This window comes from Zonotrichia leucophrys, chromosome 14, assembly GCF_028769735.1.
Source record: "Zonotrichia leucophrys gambelii isolate GWCS_2022_RI chromosome 14, RI_Zleu_2.0, whole genome shotgun sequence".
In the NCBI taxonomy this organism is placed as follows: domain Eukaryota; kingdom Metazoa; phylum Chordata; class Aves; order Passeriformes; family Passerellidae; genus Zonotrichia; species Zonotrichia leucophrys.
In genome coordinates, this window is record NC_088184.1 from 8,407,347 (window position 1) to 8,428,910 (window position 21,564).

The 21,564-nt window shown below is 37.6% G+C and overlaps 1 protein-coding gene across 2 annotated transcripts in view; it reads right to left on the reverse strand.

The window, feature by feature from the left end:
• SMG1 (SMG1 nonsense mediated mRNA decay associated PI3K related kinase) overlaps positions 1 to 21,564 on the reverse strand; it is a 60,869-nt gene that overhangs the window by 29,861 nt on the left and 9,444 nt on the right. For both annotated transcript variants that reach the window (XM_064725507.1, XM_064725506.1), the window contains 22 exons: positions 18,704 to 18,859; positions 16,036 to 16,172; positions 13,769 to 13,827; positions 12,854 to 13,067; positions 11,987 to 12,112; positions 11,820 to 11,892; positions 11,046 to 11,143; positions 9,385 to 9,558; positions 8,185 to 8,409; positions 7,967 to 8,068; positions 7,257 to 7,526; positions 6,580 to 6,710; positions 5,734 to 5,895; positions 5,183 to 5,301; positions 4,676 to 4,763; positions 4,492 to 4,593; positions 3,885 to 4,025; positions 3,383 to 3,582; positions 2,942 to 3,138; positions 2,124 to 2,291; positions 1,204 to 1,358; positions 594 to 739 (listed from right to left, as the gene is read on the reverse strand). In XM_064725507.1, the coding sequence (XP_064581577.1) occupies positions 594 to 739; positions 1,204 to 1,358; positions 2,124 to 2,291; positions 2,942 to 3,138; positions 3,383 to 3,582; positions 3,885 to 4,025; positions 4,492 to 4,593; positions 4,676 to 4,763; positions 5,183 to 5,301; positions 5,734 to 5,895; positions 6,580 to 6,710; positions 7,257 to 7,526; positions 7,967 to 8,068; positions 8,185 to 8,409; positions 9,385 to 9,558; positions 11,046 to 11,143; positions 11,820 to 11,892; positions 11,987 to 12,112; positions 12,854 to 13,067; positions 13,769 to 13,827; positions 16,036 to 16,172; positions 18,704 to 18,859 (3,243 nt within the window). The remainder of the gene's footprint in view (positions 1 to 593; positions 740 to 1,203; positions 1,359 to 2,123; positions 2,292 to 2,941; positions 3,139 to 3,382; positions 3,583 to 3,884; positions 4,026 to 4,491; positions 4,594 to 4,675; positions 4,764 to 5,182; positions 5,302 to 5,733; positions 5,896 to 6,579; positions 6,711 to 7,256; positions 7,527 to 7,966; positions 8,069 to 8,184; positions 8,410 to 9,384; positions 9,559 to 11,045; positions 11,144 to 11,819; positions 11,893 to 11,986; positions 12,113 to 12,853; positions 13,068 to 13,768; positions 13,828 to 16,035; positions 16,173 to 18,703; positions 18,860 to 21,564) is intronic.

Consider the following 21,564-nt stretch of genomic DNA (forward strand, 5'->3'; position numbering starts at 1 on the left):
CTCAAACATTATTTCTACATCTTTTGTCAAGAAAAACTATTAATTAAAGAAAAAGATCAAAGTTACACAACTTTTACAGGATTCTTCCACTGACACTTTTTCTAAGGGAAAAGAGAACCTTTTCAGATGAGGTTTTGAAAAAATTTAGTTTGTATCTGTAAAGGAGCATCAAAACAGAAAAACAGAACAACTAAATTAGGAACAAAGGATGTTCATTTTCAAAGATGAAACAGAATACTGCAACCAAGTCTTAGAAGTTAAAAACCTCTGAGTAACTAGTGCATTTATGATACAATTATGTCATAAAGGTTTAAGTTATGATGATCTAAAATAAACTAGATTAAAATTAGTAAGTTACAAAATATTTTACCTATTACCTTTAGTTTCATTCAGCTAGATCTCAGTACTGCAAACCCTCCTATCTACACATAATATTGGTTTCAAGGGCATTAAGTGGTTCAGTTTAACTGCAGACAGAAACAGGTTTTCAGATTTCAGAGTCAGACATCACCATGGCTGTATCACTGAATGTTCTTATTTTATGTACACATTTACACAGTTGTATTTCTCTCAAAAAGAAAACAAACACTGACCATTCAAGGAATGCTTTGGGCTGGCATTGTTCACACTGTTGGAATTGGCCAACTTCAGAACAGTCTTGTCAAAGCCTGTTATACAGCAATCCACTCCAGTCATGGAGCAGAGGTGCTCCTGGTATTCTGCAGTTGCTTTTTCAAACCTAAAACAATTCAATATTTCAGTCAGCATCTTAAAGAACCAGGCTGGGTTTTTGGTTTTTTTGTAAATAAACTAGATTTTGAGCATTATTTTACTCCAATACTCATATCACCTTCAGCAAAAGAAAGGGATTAAGGTAGGATATGAGGTTGCTGGCTGAATTTCCAGGTTATAATATTTGATAAAAGCTTGTCCATAAAAGTTTTAATGTTAACTTCAAATCAAGTAGAGAAAGAAATAAATAAATTAGTTTTATATTTGACTGTCACAATTTTAATCTGAATGAGTAGAGCTGATACTGATTAAATACATATAACATCTCTGAAAAGATTCACTGAGTATAATTGACATGGAAGTTCATCAGCAGCCTTGACTCATGCCACAGTTTAAAAGGCTCAGAAGCAGAACTTTCCCTAGAAGGAAAAAACATGAGTTTGTAGCATCCAATAATTTGTGAGAACTTACCGTCCTTCTGCTTGCTGAGCTACAGAATTGATCCAGGAGAGGCTCTTCCCAACTACAGCAGAAGACCAGACAGCAATACCCTGAATAGCTTCAGGACAGTGAAGCTCACATAATGCTTCTACCAGCATCATAATTGTCACTTCCAATTCATTTCCCTAAATGCAAACCAAAAGCATTATTTAACAAACTCATCTAATGCAAGAGCCCCCTGTCTGTGGGTGAATGCTCAGAAATGGTGAAGCAGTATTTCACTATGCACATCTACAAGTGCTCCTGATCCCATCCACTGCACTGCTTTTGGAAGAGCAGGGGAGCCAAGGGAAGAGTTTGAGCTGTGAACTCACAGCCTGTACACCAATGGTGAGCAATCACTGTGTGGTGGCTTTGTACCTGTATGAGAATTTGTAAGGGAGCATAAAGTAACAAAGAACTAGCAAACCTCCTCTGGTAAAACATTTAAGCAAATCAAATCAAGTACTGAAGAAACTATTCAACCCTTTCAAGAAGGCTTTAACTACTTTATCCTTCCATCCCACCCTTGAACTTGGCTGCTGCTAGTTAGAGGAAGGGCACTCCCATGACACAAACATCACACTACCTCAAGCTTGGGATGGCCTCACACTAATGCAGCATCAGTTTCACAAGGTTTCCACTAAATTAGAAATTGCTCAATTAAAACTGTGAATTAACTCTAGCATTCGTTCCTGTGTAGTATTTGACCACATGTGTTCAGTACATCTTAACCTCCAATCCACAGTATCACAATCACAATAAAAACATACAAATTAAAAATGTGGCTTTAAATAACTCATTCTTTTATATACCACTTGGTTTAGTAACTACGGGTTGCCTTAGCTTACTTCTTTTAGAATATCATAGTGAATATTTCTGCAGTAGTCCACAGAGTTTGAAAAGAGTACCTGAGAGATACTATTATTAGTTTTCATTTCTGTGAGTAAATCAAATCCATGCCTGACTGTGACAGCAGGCTGGCCAGCCAGCAATCCAACTCTCATGATGGACAGTCTAATCCGTGTCAGCCAGTCCTGGCACGTCTGGCGGTTGGTGTAAAAGAACGTCCTGATAACCTTCAGAGACAGGAAAGAAGTTTCACAACAACATTCTTCTGCACAAACCTAAACAGTTAAGTACTTAAGATTGATATCAAAGGCAGGAAGGTTTGTTTTCTCCAGTCTTCAATTAATCATTAATTTTATTAATGTAAGTTGTCTGAAATCACATGTAGAATGCAACTGGCCAGGAACACTGGCAGGCCAGAAGTCTTAATATGCACTGACTATAAATCATGTATTGCTATCACATCAAAGTCTGGTAATTAAACAGCTTGTTTCTACAGTGAAGAATGTTTTGCACTTAGAAATACACAACAGGGTGTGTTGCTTATAAATAATTACTACACTCCCCAAAAAGCAATTAAAGCTTTAAATAACTGTGGTACTTTTTAAATTGGGCTGCTGACAATCTACAAATAAGTGACTGCTACAAATCAGAGGTACTACAGTCTTGCTGGATTTGTACCACTATCCAAGCTGGTACTCCAGAAACAAAGCCTGGTTTAACCTGTTCTGTAGGATTATGCCAAAGTTAAAGCCAAAGTTTTTTAAGAAAACTGTGAGAAGTTTTTTGGAATTCCATGGCTAAGAACTGAACAATCCTGAAGACACTGCTCATTCACCAGACTGTTCCATGCAACATCAGCACTGCAAAACAGACAAACCTTGGGTGGAGAGGTAAGGGCATTGGCACATCCTTCATATGCATTGTACATCAGTTTTTCCAAGTTCTCCAAATACTGCAGAAGGAGAACAAGCCTGAGCTGGTTGCTACTGTGTCCTTCATCATTGTCTGCAGTAGTCCACTGGCTGACATCTTGATCAGGGTTTAATGTGTGGGCTGCAAGGCTCCTAATAATACCTGCACATTTTACCAAAACATGGGAAAAAAAGAGTTACCAAAGGGTATTGTATTTAAATGTGCAAAGGGATAGCAACGCTAGCTCTCAAAATCTACCACAAGTTAACAGTAATTATGCAGAATCTTTAAAATCTCTATGCACTGAAAAATAAATCCATCGTGCCTCTTGCCTTAGACATGAACACCTTTGCCTCACAACCTTACCAAAAAATCTCATCAAAATAAAGTATATTTTTTACTTTACCTTCAATTGTTTGAAATGTATCTTGGGCTCTCCCCAGAGGAGTTCTTAGCTTTGAGAGCACAGTGAACTGAGCTGCTTCCCAGACAGCCCACTGCCACAGCACAGCATCAGTCTTCAGCAGGTTGCGAGGGATGGTGGGCTGATCCCTCTTGTCCAGCCTTTGACAGCTATAGAATAACCTTTCTAACCAGTTATCCTTCCTGAAAGGAAACATCAGTGCATTGACAAGTTCATACTGTACACACTTCATCTCCCTATTGTTCACAAACAGATCTCTCACAAAATTAACTTCCAAGCAGCAATGTACATAGGAAAAAATATGCCAGAAGGTGTGTATGTAAGATGTTTACAAATATTTAAAAGTATAAAAAGCATAAAAGTATAAAAAAAGTTTGAAAGTAAAGCAACGTAGTTTGTAACAAATACAAATTTTAAATGTAACTTAGACTTATTTACTATAAATTCAGCATTGATAGATCTCAGTTCCATAAGGAGTTCTTACCCAGTTCGGTGGAGGTTTCCATACAAAATAAAACTGATGACATCAGAGAAATCCTGTGGGTGGAATGTGTTACTTGGAGCTTTGCTCATGTGACTTCTTATAGCCAAGGAAATTTCTTGTATTTCAGTGTGGGTACGGTTACTGCAGGAAGAGAGGGAAAACAACCCATGCTGAAATGTACTTGAATAAAGCAAAACAAGGTTTGTAAAAGAGTTACACACACACACTATATCTATATGTAACCCAAGTGCTTTCAGAGCTCAGGTCTTCAAGGCAAATTACAGGACATAATATTGCTGAAGCTCTGGACAAAAGGGACCTTACAGACACTCAGGGTTTACTTCAAGAAGTGATGCAGAACTAATCAAATTTATTAATTACTTTGTGTACTACATACTGTTCTTAGACCAGTAAAAGCATAGGAGAGATAACCCTAGAATCATAGAGGGTTGGATGAGATCATCAAGCCCAACCATCAACCCAGAACTACCTTTGTAAGCTCATGCTTTTTGATTTTGAACTAAGTCCACTGGCATTATTTTTCAGGTTAAGTGTCTCTGAAGAAACTAAGCCATTATTTACACTGAAGTTGGTCTGAGCAACTCACCTCAACACAACATCCAAACGAATTGACTTCAGCAGCTTTCCAAAAGCTTGTCTCACACGAGCACCACTGTGGACAAGCTGAACACGACACACATCAACACACCTGCAGCACCAAAAAGGAAAGAAGGGTGAATATCCCCATCATCAGCAGAATTCTAATAACTTACAGAACTCTGTGCAAGTACCTCTGTAAAAGGTCATCTGGAAGGGAGGAAGACAGGGCATGGAGGCTACTACATGCTTGAAGACAAATGTTCACATCTTCCAGAAGTGCTAAATTAAGGAGTTGAAAGGAGAAAAAAAGTCATTCTTGCTGGAATTAGGTAACTTCTGCACTACTCTGCATTTGTTCCCATATTATTTACAGATTTTGGAATTGAATACATGACAGAACTGTTCCAGTGCTTTTGATAAATGGTTTGTGACTGGGAAATTGATCTACCAAAAATGCCACTGATGTGTCAAATCTCTTAAGATTGCAATTTATTTTAAGAAAATTAATTGTTTAAGTAACAGGCATTTACTTAAAAAAAAAAAATCATATAAAGAGTAAGTTCTTGCACAATACAACCTTGAAGCATCCTTAAAGTAAATGAAACAAGTACAGTTGCTACTATCAGTGGGACAAGGCTATTTATGCACTTAATTTTGAAATGTAAAAGACAGTTAAGTAAAAATATGCAATATCTTACTGTTTGCTAAAAGTCCTTTGCAAAAGTTATGAAAAGATGGGAGAGAAAATAACGGTGCATATGTTTCTGACTTCTTCATCAGAAGAGCCACTTCCAAAGCCCATGTTGTAAGTAGTTTCCTTCAAAAACCAAGAGTTTAGTCACTCTACAGAGTTAGAGAAAAGTTCTTTCAAACTACTTCACGTTGTACATCAGTATCACACCATAGCTCACACTTTCTAAACAAGTTATTTCTTAACTTTAAAGATGTCCCCAGCTTTCACAGCATTTTGGTAAGGATACTTTCAGTGAGCAAACCCTTTCTTTCACAGAAAGACAGTTCTGCTTCTACTGGATAGTTCTCAGAATGGTTTAAACTTCTCTAGTTTTCATATATAAAAACAACCAGCTACATTTTTCCACAATTTCACTAATAGTGTATAAAAAACCTCAAACATTTGACAGGTTAAATTTACTCTGAGTTTTACAAATTCAAATGATCCTGGTTTCTGAATTAATGTATTCTACTTGATAAAAAAAAATTTCCCAATTTCTAAGAATATTTTCCTTACCTGGTATCTTGAGTAAGGTTATCCTTCTTAAGCAGTAGCCCCAAAAGGTTCAGTATGATTGAGAAATGTTTTTTTGTTGCTGTAGTTACAGTACTTATAACTGCTCCATCAAACAGAGAGGGAGAGGAAGAACTGAGGCTACTGGATATGAAATGGTCGTGCCTGAAAAGGCAAGGAAAAATAAACTGTAAAACTACCCTGAGATTGGAGATACTTCCCTGAAGTTTACAGGAGGAGAGAAAATATCAACAATCGGAAAGGAAAGCTAAATGAACACACTCACACACTCTGACAAAACCCAAATATTTTGATCCCTAGCCTAAAAGAACAAAGCTACAATTTGCTATTAGTCCATGCAGGTCAGTAACCTGTTCTCAACTGCATCTGGTATCCAAAGCTTAGTGAAAAATCACCACAGCTAAGAATGTAAAGAGCAACAGTTAAAATTGTATATTCCCTTACTTTAACAACAGTTTGTATTAATAAGGTCTAAAATGTATTTACATCTGTTGTTTACATCTCATTACCCCTCCCAGATCTCTCATTAAGGCAAAATAGTAAATAATCTTTCATCATTTACTTTCAGTAGAGTTCTCCCTCAGTTATCTCTATTCAAACAAGATTTCTAATCTATCTTTGAATAAAAGGCCAACTTAGAGCCAGGATATGCTTTCCTGGCTGAGATACAGCTTCCCTGCAATTAATGAAAGTAAAAATTAATTAAGGAAGTTTGGGCAAAAGCTTGATTGTAACAGCCTATTCCATTTCATCCCTCCAACAATATATTCTATCCACATCAGTCCATCCTAGTGCTCTTAAAATATGCTGAATTATCAAACCCCATACCTGGAGCAGTGTGAGTACAGTGTGTAGAGCACTGCATACTGGACAGCAGGGAAGTGAACTGCTATGTCACCATGAACAATCATCAGGTTTTTACTCAGCAGTGCAAACACAGTTGGTGAAAGGGCCCACATCTATAAAACAATCACAGAAACATAAAAAGTAGGATCTACTCTTAACTGTAATTTTCATAGCATCATATAATGTCCTTCCCTTTTTCCCCACAGGAAATAATTTAACTCTATTGTTTTCTGACTGTAACTATTTTCTTTCCCATTTTTAGAAGTCTGTTAAAAGCAGTTCAGGTTTTTATATGGAAAGATCTGGAAAGCTTTTTCACATGTCTAATATACTACCAAAGGACACTTTACAGCTGCTTTTATCTGTCTTGAGTTTCAAAAGCAATTACTATGATGATCTTAGCATTAAACCCTTAATAACCCTGATAAGATGCTCTTCCTTAGAAACTGCTTTTCATTATGCAACAACTGGAGATACAATCCACCCACTGTTTCCCCTGCGTTGTAACACTGGGAGTTTTTCTAAAACTTAGGAAGTTGAGAGACAAATATGATCATTTTAGTTATACATATGTGCCCTACTGGTGTAATACATTAATTTTAAGTAAAGAAGTATTTTTTACACTTATTGCATGAACTGTCTGTTGAGTTTTTACTCACCCCAATTAATGAGTTTTTAGCATTTCCAATAGTACTCAGAGCACTGAGGTCAAATATAACAACAAACTTGGCATTATCCACATTGGATATAAGCTTCTTGAAAGAGTCATGCTGGATTTCAGAACAGGCCTCAGGAAGATGTAAACTATGGAGTAGACTATTTAAAGCACAGGTCATTTCTCCTAGAATCAACCTGTAAGCAGTCTCCAGAACAGGAATGTTCTTCAGGCTCAATACAGCTTGGTATACAGCAAGGGCTGCTGCAACGACCTTGAGAACATAATTACAGCAATAACTGATTAAAACAAACAATCATAAAACACACTAATCAGCAACAAAGACTTTAAGATCACTCTTCTTTATCTATGAATAGCTTAGTCTGATACAGATACCTATCTTCAGTTTTCTGTACCTCTTACTTAGAGACTCTACTAATTATTTTCTAGATCATCCACCCAACACGCTGAGTATCAAAGCCAGATGAACTAAGGACCTCTCTACCTGGAATGATGGCAAACTTTCCCATTTCTTATCAAATCTAAATGCTAAAACAAAGAAGTAGCTATATCTGCCTTTTCAGAAGTTTCAGATATTCAGTTAAGACTAAAAAATGTATTTAAGATGAGCTTTACAGCTTGAGTTTTACAGCTTAATTCTAGGAAGTGCATGAAGGCTGTTGGAATACACCTGTAGAAGTTACTTCCTCTTACCTCTTTCTCCTTATGATAACGAAGAACAAGTAGTTTAGACTCTGGTATAAATAATTTCTCTACAAATGATGATGGTAGTTTTGTATTTATTTGTTCAACAATCTGGGGATAAACACAAAAATAAGTAACTTTACCTGAATTTTAACTTATTAAATTATTAAAGATTGATAAAAATATTGTTTTTCTAGTCCCTCACAAGAATAAAAACATGTACAAACCAGTGTCAACAGATTCAGGACTGAAATGACGTAGTCAGTGCCACAAGTCTGACAATTTTCCATCTGATCTAATCCATAGGTGATGACCATGTCACAGTGTATGGTCATACTGGGATCCAGGCTGCCAAGTAAAACCCCAACACACTCATTGGCAGCTGTAAGCACAGCTTCAGAAAAGAACACTTGGTTTGCTGCAGTCACACATCTCATTACTCTGTACAGAACCTGCAAAATTAAAAACACAACTGAGTTAAACTCCATTAAAGAGAGATGCTAATTAATTGTATTCACACCCATTTGATATCCTGTCCCATTACCTGCTCTGCAGCTTGTTCAAGTCTATTCTGAAAAATGTCATCTTGACATTACACTTCAGAAGTGTAAGAAAAATCAAACTTTCAACTGCTTGGTTTCCAATTCAGTTAGAGATCTACAAACCCTAAATTCATGATTCACAGTTCTGTTCAGTTCCAACTAACATCAACAGAACTCCCCTTGAAAAAGACAGATGAGTTTTCTTGAGCTTTTGAGAATTCCCTGCAGATTAATGCAGAAGTTACATAACTGTCTTGTCTTCAACTGGGGAAATCCATACACTTATTTACCCAAGAAGTTGTGTCTCACAAAATTCTGCAAGGGCATAAATTCCAGCTGGGCAGGTCATCCAGCAGCCACAAGACTTTGACTGCAGGTATTTTTATATTATCTCCTCACCCATTACAGAATTATAGCAGCTACTTAGCATATTATATAATATTTATTCTGAGTTTACACCATCCTATACTATACAGCTAGAAAAGCTTGCTATTGGATTTAACAGATAAAATTTCAACAGAAATAAAAACCATCACATTTTATAAAATCAAACTCATAAGCAGAATTCAAGTTTCCATAGTGGCATAGTTATCTGAATAAACAATAACATGGTTTCAAAGATAACAAGCAAACCCAGCCACATTAAGTTAAAATGTCTAAAAAATTAGTTTCTGATACAACTTCCATGTGCCACTATCACAATCTATACTTTTATTAAAGTATTGTAGCATGTTTCTTGGAAAAAATAAGATTTTCTCAAAGCTGAGAATATAGACATTGATGTAACATTCATAAAACCTAAATCAGCTCAGTCAATGGCACGCATTGCTGTGTGGTGACAAAACATGTGAGTAACCAAGACAGGCACAGCAAAGGAGCTCTTACATCAGTTACATAGGCTTCTGTGATGGGTGGGCCCCGGATGGGGCTGAAGCGCTCCCCGATGCTCCTCACGACGGTGCTGAACACCCTCAGCAGGGCGGCCAGCTTGGGCAGCGACACCGACGGGGGAGGAATGTCCTCATCCACTGACTCCCCTGACGCCACGTGGCTCAGGTCCTGCAGCACACAAGGTTTGTGGATCAGCACACACCATTAACTTACACATGGGTAAAATATCCAAATGTGAGATTGGAAATACTTCATCTCTTTTCCAGACGTTAAACTGTACAATCCAATTACAGATGTGTTTATCCAGTATCTCTTAACTACACACACATATGGAGGTGGAATATAGGCACACAATGACAACGAGAAGTCACAGAGTAGCAATGAGTTTAGCCACTGAAACAAAGTACTCAGACTATATCTTGTAAATTAAACCTTAGGCTTATGAAGTTCCTGGTCTCTGGAACATGATCATCTGTATTGCTGCACTGTAACAACAGTTGTCTGCACACTTTTTACCACTCTTTCAAAAACTTCTCATCCCCAAACTGGAGTGGAGGTGTTTGATTGGCCATTCCCATCCCACATGTGAACTATGTTGATCTGGAGACCAAGAGTTCACTAACAGCCTACCCCATGCCAGCTGGCACCAGTGCCTGGGAACATTCCCAGAAGTGCTGATCTCATTAGCAGAGCTGTAGCCTTGCTCTGCCCCACTGTGAGATAAACACACTGCCTGGAAGCACCTCCTCCACGTTAGCACACGTTATCTTAAAACTCTTCCGTGACTAAGAATACACACATTGAGCAGAGCAGCAGCCAGCCTGATAAGCAGTGATTTACTGCTCTGCCCTGAGAATCCCAAAGCTGCCCCAGCAAAGGCCCAGCTGCACAGAGAAGGACACTGACCAAATTATTGATTCTGCTTTGAGTGACACAAATTATGCTCCAAGTACAATTTTACCTACAGGACCTGTACATTAACATACACAATGCACTATAATTGACCTGTAATGTGAGCACATACACCTTAAAAGACAGCACTCCCCCCAACCCCAAAGCTCTTTCTTTAATGACAACATCAGATAAACTCTATGCCCTGTTAACTAAGCAAAGGTTACAAAGTCAAAATGAAGTACATTAAATGAATATAATCTCATTTTCCATCAGTTCCTGCTGCATTATTTCCTCCACAATGTAATCTGCTGTTTTATTTTAAAAAGACAGATTTATCATTAGTCTTTTGAAACATTAAGATTTCCTCTCTTCCTCAAACAGTTACAAGTTCTGAAACACTCTGAGGTTGGACAATTAGAGAAAGCACCAAGGAAAAGTCATGAGCTGTCTTCACATCAGCTCTTGAAAAATAAAGGCATTCCCGCTTGGTCAATTGCTTATAGTTTTACTACAACACTATATTCTCAATCAACAATGGCTGAAAGCCTGGTTGTGATACTAATTAAATAGTTAATGAGTATTTGTGCAGCTGGTCATTGTACATGACTGAATTATACTCCATAATTTGGTCCTCTTTTCGCCAAGAAAGCCATGTAATTTTATTTTCTACAAAAGTAATACAGCCATAAAAATCACAGCTGTGGGTTTATTAAGAAAATCACAACAGTTAACTCTGGTATATACCATAAAGTCTTGTTTACCTCAGCATAAGCCTCCATATCTTCCAAAAACTGACCCAAAAGTGTGGTAGAAAAAGTTAGATCAGCCACCCAAAAGGGCTCCAAGCTCTGCAGCCATCCTGTACAAAAATACCAAGCCAATTAATACAGGGTGACATACAATCATTAAATTTTAGTTGCAAATTTCTGAGGGAAAAGTTGCTGAACTAAGAGGTCATCTACATGAAAATACTAACACCAGATGTTTTTAAATGAAATACAAATTGTATCTCTCTCTTCTGTCCTTTTGCAAAAATCCTTTTAAGGTTCAGTTCTGCCCCACATCAGTAAACACCAAGGATAGAATCCAGGATTATGATACAAGAAGAATAATAAACTTGCTGTGAATAACTCCCAAGAAAACTGACAAAGCTACTGGAAAAACTCTCCTCATTTTTTAAAGTATCTCTGTGAGAAAGATTCTCTAAAAGTATATAGGAAAAATATATATCTTTTCACAGAGGGTATTCTAAGACCTATAAATTTATTAAAGATTGTTACAAAATTGCACAAACCAATTGGTGTTTAAATGTACCCTGAATAAAGCATTGCATTTTTCCAGAATTAGCAAAAAACGGAAAATGCAAATTTGCTAAAAAGTTAGGAACAAAGTATCTTGTTATGCAGCCAGAAACTCAATTTGGTTTTATGTCAGCTTGCACATCACAAGACCCAAACTGGTGTAAATAAACCCCAAACATCTGCAAGCCAGAGCAGGCTGTGAGACCCTCCGTGAGCTCCTCTGGCCAAACTTACCAGAGACCTGTTGTGTCAAAGAAGGTTTCTGGGTATGATCTATGTGCCACCCAACCAGGATGTCCACTGTGTCCTGGAAAGCAATTGTGAAAACAGAGTCATTACCCAATTTAATGCACCAACATTTCCATTGTAGAAAGAAAACACAAAGCACAGAGAAAGCTTACCCTAAAATTGGTGCTGAAAATGTGTGGGTAGCATCGAGACACCAGAAGGATGCACTTGACACACTTGCACAGTAACTCTGGTGTATCAACATTCTCCAGGATGGACTGCAGGCTGGTCATTACAAGCTGAAAAGCAAAGGCACCAGATATTTCACATTAAACATGAGAGACAACACACTGTAACAAACTGCTTTGATTCAATCAACAAAACTCTACTCCTTCTGCAGGAACAAAATGTAAAAGGCATCACATACACTGCATGAAAATAATCACTTCAAGGGGGCATTTGCTTGATATATGCAGAGCCAGGGAACACTTTTCTTTAGCTCTTAAGCCACAGAACTGTGCAATTTTAAGCCCTATTTCTCCTGCTGAAGCTTTCTGACTCTGTAAAGTAAGTAATAAATTGGAGCACAGACCTGGCCATAGCTCTTCTACACTCAAAATAAGAAACCCTAAAACTTGTAAAAAGGGACATCACCTTGTCTGCAGACATCCTACTCCTTCTCAGATCTACCCACAATTCCAGTTAGAAATTGTAAATAGGAGGTGGCACATAACAGTCAAAAGGTTGGGTTTTGTGTACCATTCCACATAAGTTTATCTTTTTGTTTCAAAAAGATTCTTTCAAAAATATTCTTCTTGGATTTGCTATAAATACTAGAAAGTTGCATCAAAGTATGTGATTTGTCATTCTTTTCTAATTTAACCAGAATCAAATAATTCAGAAAGTTGCATCCCAGTTGTAATGATATTTATTTATTATGTCAATATAGCATTACTTACTGTTCATTCCAGTTTAAAAAGTTCATTCAAGCATTGCATTGAGAAAATCATTAATAATCATGTTTTAACTTGTAGTCTTACCTGCATTAAAGATGAAAATGCTTTCTTTTCTCCTACAGTCTCTAGTGCTTTGTAGGTTGCACACAAATAAAGAAGTTTAACCTCATCTTTTGTGGATGAACTGAATTTGCTAAAAATCCATTTAAAGATCTTCTCAGCCTCGTAGCTCAGAGAAGCACAAAGAAGGCCAAGACAGCAAGCTCCTTCCTGTCTCAATTCCTGAAGCAATTTGCTACTGTATTTTTGGAGAGAAAAAAAAGAAACCTGGGATCTCCAGCCATGGCAGCAAAACAGAAGCATGAACAGAATTATGCATTTTCTAAAGCAAAAGAAAATAGACGCAGAAATGAAGCTGCTTCTCTCCTACTTAACGGCAGCAGTGGCAAAGCTAAGATAAAATTCTAAGAAATATTATTTCTATGGAGTAAATCAACTGGAATAAAGTATGCAAATGTGCTGTTTTATTAGCAACACACTACCCAATAGAAATAGTTCTTAATATGCAGCTGAGTCTGGGAAACAACACTGACCTAAGCACCTAAAAGCCCACACAAACCTCAGCATCCTCTACATACATTCTTCATTGGATGTAAATGACTCAGCTTCTAAAAAAACTCATTTCACTTTGGAAGCTACCCCACCACAGCAGTGCACAGCTCCAGCAGCTGAGTGAACACACCTGAGGCAGACTCCACACTGCCCACAGCACCAAAGCCACACTTGTGCCTCCACATTCTGTCCAAGGGAGGTGTACTCTAGACAGCCCCACAGAACTGCTGATATGCCTAAGAGCCTTTATTTACCCCAATTTCATTCTGTTCCTGCAATGGGACACCCATGCAAAACTAGCAAATCACTTTCTCTCAAACTTTTCCCTCTCTATTTCAAACTAATACTGACGTTATTTTTCTCCTTTAGAGCATTTTTTCAATTTACCTTTCATTGAGCACATCATGAATGGCAGTCAGGATATTATCCAGTTGTTTAACAAGTACCTGTAATATAAGACACATAAAAGGCATAAGCACAGCAATTGCCCAATACTGCCTCCACAACAGGTCCTGCTTACACCCACACTAAACACAACACTCCCAGCTCTCCTTGAATGCCATTATGCTTTCCATGGCCATTGCAGACTAGCATCAACTATATTAAGCAACACTGCAATATTATCCTAGATGTTATATTTGATATTTATTTACAGTAGCCATGAAAATACTGGCAGCCTGCTATCAAGGTCTGTTCCAAGTTTAGTTCTTGCTGACAACATTACATCACCACGGAAGACACATCACACAGCTCATGAGTAGCATCTACTAAAGCCCAAATTTCTAACACTAATAAATCAATTGTATCACTGGAAAATTTTATGGAACTCATAATATAATCTGAAGTATTAAAGTTTCTATTTAGGCAACCCTGCATTTTAGTGAAATGGAATTTTGGAGGTGAAGCATTATTGATGAACTAGTGCTTCTCAGCAAACACAACCAGAAAGACTTGTTTTCCTAACATGCACTAAACCCCTGCCACTTTACTGATCTGATTGAAAAATCACACATTAGCTGCAACTGTGTAACATATTAACAGGAAGTTTCCATGACAAGTTAATAAAAAGGTTCATTCTCTTCTCTTCAGAAAGACATTCCCCTTTAACACTGTGGATGGTAGCCAGTTTTTGTTTAAAGTTTTGAGCAACATCATGCTTTTGAGGCTGGAGGGACAGAGATCCACATGCTTGACCCCTCAGAACTCATAAGGGCATTTTGAAAATGTGTCTGGTACCTGCAAGACTGGCTAAAAAGGAAAAGACATCTCTATAATTTAGAAGCTAAAGCAGGACTCCATTAGATGACAAGAGACTACTGACTTCTACCACTTTACTCTGAACTCATATTTCAGCCCTGAAGATGAAAAGAACTCAGTAGTGTCAAGACCTGCAGGAACTACTGCTAGAACTGTCCATTATGAAGTTTTGGCCTTGATATCACTTGACATCTGATCTTATTCTCATTAGTGAGCTCAGAGGAGCTTCTAGGTGACAAACTTCTAATATTCTGACCACCAACAAAGTTTGTCATTGCTGACTTAGACATTACAATGGCAATTTCAGTATATTCTGAGATACCAATAAACCTAAATAAAATGCAGTTACAAAATAAAATTTTACAATGGGAAAAAGCTCATGAAGAACAATGGAAGTCTCTAAAAATAACCACAGAATAACTGTGGAAAGCATTTACTTCCTAAACCCTTGTAGCAACAAGAGGAAAGCTGAAGTGTTAACCAGGCTTGCACAAGGGCTGCTTACACCTAGGTGCACAGACCAGAATATTCCCCATATTCAAGTCTCATGTCCTTTGGAAAAGGGCACAATTATCACTGGTTAATTAAAATACAATGAGAAAATGAACCAATTTCTTATGAGCAAGGACAGACACAGATCCCACAGCTAAAGTATCAGAGCACTGCTTGCAAATGAGTGGCAGGATATTAAACCATCACTTCCTGCTTTTTCAGTACTTGGAGAACTCTTAAGCTTTCCAAAACAGTGGGGGAGATGTGTCAGACAATATGCTCTTTAATATTTCATTTCAAAATACGTAATATTAAAAATTTATACCCACAGTGGGATACTTCCCTTCCCATCCCCATATCCTTAAAAAACACTTGAGGACATTAGAGACTTCAGCAAACCACCAGAACTCCTAAAGATGTAATGAAAACAAAGACTTACTTAGTTCTCTTCCCACATACAGAGATGTTTAGTTAGAAAGCTGAGTAGCTCTAAGATGAGCTGTTCACAAGAATAGAAAACCTGGGTATTTTTAATTTAAGAAGCAGTTCTTGAACAAGACAACAACACTTTCCTTTCTCACTGTTTCCTTTCTGAGGGATCCAGAGGCTATTCCTAAGAGCAGTCAAAGAAAGCCACACACATGCCATGTAAATTCCTATAATAGCTAATCTACATTAGTTCAGGCATTCAGCAGTTTAGCTTAAGGCAGTACATCCCAATAAAACATTTCCTGAATTATGGAAACAAGACAGACAATCCAGGAATACACCTCTCCTTTCCTGTGGAACGAAATTCTTTGTAAACAAGATAATTCCTGCAGACATATCCCAATACTCAGATTTGAAAAAGACAGTTTTATAAAACAAGAACTACCCAATGCAATGGAAAAGTAAGAATTGCTGACCAGTTTGTTTTCTGGTTGCTGAATGAATTCTTTCAGTTGCTTTACAGTAGCCAGTCTTCGGTCTCTGTCGTCTTCCCGAGTAATCCTCCGAAGAAGATTTGACAGTCGAGACTCGTCAGAATAAGACAACGGTCGCTCTGGAAAAAGAAATTCTGTATTTTCTCCTACAGCATTTATCAACAGTACTGTGTTATCCAATATGTGTATGAGTAGAATAAATAAGTCATAATAGTCTTTTAAGAAAATAATTAAAAATAAAACCTGATTGGTTTTAAATTTTCATTAAAGGAAGTTAAATGTAAAATCCAATTTAGCTACCAAAATATTTCATTTCTTCATGTGCACAGCCCAGTACCTGTTGAACTCATTCAGAACTAAGCAGAAGTGTCTTACTTCTACACAAAAATCTGGACTTAGTTTCCTTCTATATAAATGGAACTAAAAAAAAATGGTGTGGGATAAGATTAAACCAGACTTCTTGTAGAATAAACAAAAATAATTCAACAAACAATACTTTGAGAAAACCTTGTGGAAAAAACAAGCTGCTTCCCGAAGCAAAGAACCAGATTTAAGTTCAGGCAACTGCAAACAAACAATTTCTCTCTGACAGGTAGCAGGGTTCTGCTTCAAACAGGAAAACAGATCTGCTCTTCATTTACTGAGGAACAGAAGCCCCCAGTGTGAAGAGGGAGCTGGCAGTTCACTCAGGCAGATCATGATGGGGGAGAATGAACCTTCCTAAGGTAACACCTCACCAAACCTGGCCAACAGGACACAATACCAGAGATGGCCACAATGCAGCTCACCTGCTTCAGGGACAAATGATGAATTCACAAATAGTTAATTGCCCTCGTTAGAAAAAAGGAAACAAAATTTCTTTCAGTAAGTTTAACATTAAATGTTTCATGGTGGTTCAAATCAGAGGATTCATGGAGTGCGATGAGGCATTCTTAGTCAACATGACTAATGAGAAAATCCAAGATAGCTACAGAGCTTTCTGCTCTACTCTGCTAGACATCACTCATCTGGTGTGACTAAAGCAGCTTTCTCTTTATTCAGTTCATAGCTAATCTACGTTGGCATTACTCCCCAATAGGGTCAGCTAATTGTTAAGTCACAATTACAACTTTAAGGAAAAAAAAGAAGCAAAAAATATTAACCAAGAACACAAAAGAAGCTACACTAATCAAAGCACTACTTAACAAATACCTGTGACATCCACTTTGTGAAAATTCAGCAAGGTCTCAGCCACATGCTAACTCACAGAAGACTATTTTTAAAATTGTTTAATGAATATACTAACAAGAAAATATCAAAGAACTTAAAACCCAAAATCTTGTTGCAGCATAATCCTGTTGTATTTTAAAGAAGATACAAAAAACCAAAATGACTTGCTGAAACCTACAACAATCAGACAGCCACGTTCAAAAGGACAAACTCTTGAAATCTGACATTTCAAGGAGAGAAAACAGGCAAGTCATAAGCAGCAACTTCAGTCATCCAAAATTATATATCCTAACCTTTTAAGTATTAAAGGGATGCTCACATACCCAGGAAAACAGTCTGAATTAACCATTATTTAGCACTGGCAGAAAGAACACTCTTCAAATGAAAAATCTATCTCCTCTACATAAACATAAAAAGACACTAAAAGTACTACATAATTTTAGACCAAGACACCAGAATGGGATTCTAAAGTCTTAGTTTAACCCATTCCTAAAATCACATTTTTGAAACAATCATGTCAGCACTTACACCTCAGCTCTTCCACTGCAAAGTACACTGAACATTCTTTTTTCTCCTCTGAAATATTAATTCTTGAGAAGAAACAGCCTGTCCTCATGTTTATAATGTGCCTGGCATAAAGCAGGCAGATTTTACCAGTGGCACAACTACTACTTATACTAAGTGATGCAATAAGTGACAGTGCTTAGTCATAAAGTTTCTATTTCCATTCAAAAAATGCTTAGAATAACTTTTTTTTTTTAACTATGACTCAAACCTCGAATAGTGGGAAGAGTGAAGCCTTCTTCCTCAAAAACACAAGCCCAGCATTCCTGCACCCTGTTGAAACTCCAAATTTGTTCTTGCTGCATCTCCCCAGACCTTGGCCACATTCTTAGGATACTTCCAGCTCCTCCCTGGCCTCTGTTCCTCAGCAAGAGGGAGCAGGAGCAGTGGCAGGCTCAGGACACAGTGACAGGACGTGATCACTGCTTGTCCTGCAGCCCAGGGAGAACAGGAACAGCTGAGCTGCTCCCAGCCACTGCTGCTCTTCCCACACTGGGGCTCATTAATTACCAATTTTTTACTCAGGCATCCATTTGCAACAAATCCAAAGCAAGTTCTCCTTCTTGGAGACGTCTCTGCCAAATCTGCCTAATCTAAGCAAGAGTTCAAAAGCCATCTAAAGGAAATTGAAAGATTAACAGCCTAAGCCAGGTCGTTGAGAGATCTGCCAAACCTATGGAGGAAGCCTCAGCACAAGGAACAGTAAAACAAGACAAAAAACGAGCAAAACAAGTTTCCATCAACACCATCTGATCATGTATCATAAAAAATAAAATCCATACAGACTGCATAACCACAGAACTTCTTTTCATATTCTGAACATGAGAAATATTGCCAAAAGAGATATCCTCTTCCTGAAAATCAGCAATGTCCTTACCCTGTGATTTCCTCATGTCTTTTGTGGCTAAAGCACGATTCCCATGCGGAACACTGGTAAAATCAGCATTGGTCACATTGTTAACTCTCAGCTCTTGCCCCAACGACTTCCGACCATAAGTATTTTCCCCAGATCCTCCATTGACACTGTAGCCACCTGTGGACAAACCAATGGGACATTAGATCAGGCTCTCAGACCACACATTTCCCAGGGTGCTGAGCTGTGACTTATTCAATTCATACAGAAATTAGCAGCTCAGTCCTCTACCACCTCCTTTAGCTTCCTTCTTCACTTCCACATGCATCAATGTTTTGTTACATCCTGTAAATTTCCAGGTCACAGATTAAGAATCTCGTCTGTCTTTTTTTTTTTTTACATGAAAAAAACCCACTATTGTCATAAAGTTTAATATCAATTTTGTTGCATTTAATGTTTTCTTATTATTACTTTGACATGAAAGGCCTTGTAAAATACAAGGTCAAACTACCAGTACACATAGCTAGGTATTTTCATTTACTTGCTCCTTTATGTACATGAAATCTCCATCCTGCTTTCCCTATGAATCCATCACATAAGCTAAGTAAAATGGCCAAAAAAAAGAAAGTTTTTGAAAAGACAATATGAACTTGCACAGATTGAACAACTCTCCTTAAACATAAAGGTCAACATTTTCACTAATACTGGTATCACCCTCAATTAAGGAGTCTACGTTCTCCATTCTCCCACTTAAGATACATCTTTGGTAACAATAGAAAATGAAAATAAAAGCATCATTTTGAGTAATTCAGTTGATCTTACCCCTAGATGCACAAGAGAAAGCATACTCAAATGCTGAGACTGGAAATTTTCCAGCTTGCCACAGCACTTTGAGGGCAGGTTCTTCCCCTCAATACTGCAGAGAAGTGAAACTGTTCCCTGAGCCTGCCCAATCCTTCACTCAATGGATTAGACTCACCTCCAAGGAACATTTCTGAAGTGCCTTCCTTGTCCAAGACAGGGAAGAATCAACCAATAAAATGAATCCCACAACAATAAAAAACATGCAAGGTTTCTTTCAGAAAAGATATTTCCGCAAGTTCACCTGCTTCAATGTATAAAAGGTCTGGGGAAAAGGAGAGGTGGCTCCCCATAAGAGGCTGCCTACTGAGACTAAAGGATTGATAAAAAAGTGAACCTGGACCTTAGTAGATTTAACAAATGTTTCTTTAAGGCAAAATATTTGATAAAAAGCAGATATTAACTACCAGTATACATTTGTGCATCCCTGTACCCATGGGGCTGCCCTACCATTACAGAAAACCCTGTGCAAAGTCTTACTTGTAATTGGTTAACTACAATTACAGCAAAGATAGTTTGTATCTATTTAGATTTACAACATTATTTTTTACAGCTCAGTTTTTAAACAGAAACAAGCAAGTGTGCCATTTTCACTTTATTTTGTCAGAACAAACCACACTGTCCTATGAAGGAAGTAACTTCCAACAGCAATAATGCATTTGAGCCTAAACATAAGAGTCACATCCTTGGAGGTTTTCAAACCTGAAAAACCTCCAAAAATCATCAATTTGTAAGTGATTTTTATTATTAACACCAGAAACTGGGGGGAGATGGGTAGGGGGCATATAGAAGCCAGGACAGAAAATCTCAAATGAAAATTCCATGCTGACAGACTCCAACAGATGAACTGAAAAATCTTAGTAAACAGAGAAACTATTCTGCATCTTTAAGCTTACAAATTTCTCCAATAATAAAAATGAACTAGATACACCTGGAACTTGATTTTATAGTTAGAATATCCCAATCACTTCTTTTCAAGTCACACCTGAACAAAACAGCAAAGTGCTGAGCTAGCAGAGACATGCCCTGCAAGATACAGCACTGGAGGGAGAGCCAGGTACATTTTTCTTCTCAAATGGCATTTCCCCAGCAACTCCACAAACTACCTTTCTGAATTTGTCCAAAAGTTACTATTTCACTGCACTGCCAGTACATTCTTTAAATACCAGCACCCTTCAAATTACAAGAACAACCCCCTATGCCAGTCTGTGTTAAACACAGTACAACATTCCACATTAGCAGACAGACAAATACACTCAACTCCTAAGCAGTTTCTCTGCTGAAGTAAAACAAATCTTAAGGTTCTCAAACTATGCAGATAAACATGCTTCATGCTGCCCCCACCTACTAACACTACCTTCTACCTATAAAAAAAATAATTTGCATCCAGCTGTAAGTTCCCCTAAGATACAGCAATTATTTACAGTCAGAACTGGGGGGAGTTCAAATACTTTTTAGGTTCCTGAACAAAAACTCCCACACTACTATTCCTGTGAGATTTCTTCTTGAGTCTGGCCTGCCTGAGGATTTACATAGTCAAAACTGACTCTACAAGTAAGAAATCCTCCAATTTGATATCTGTATTTGGCAATAAAAGAAAAAAATCATAATACGGATTTTCCATAATTACAGAAAAGATATGATTCTGACTGTTTAGTTATTTCCTAGAGATAGTATTTACATCCTAAGGATAAAAAAAAACCAAAACCAGTAAAAATGTATGAATCACACATCACATGATTTACATGAAGTCAGACTGAGGTACATGAAAGTAGAAACTGACATTATTATAAGAATATAGAACTGATTACTGAATAAAGATTCCAGTTTGGTGCAGAAAAGCTGCAACAGGCAATAGATCAGCCTTGTAGCCCATTTAATCCAATACCAGAAGTACTGGAGACTATTCAGGAAGAAATTACAGCCTGAAGACCAGACACATCCAGAATATCACTCTTCAGAAAAAAGTACTAATTCTGTTAACACATCAAGCCCTTCTTGCATTCTTCTCCTAACACAACTGC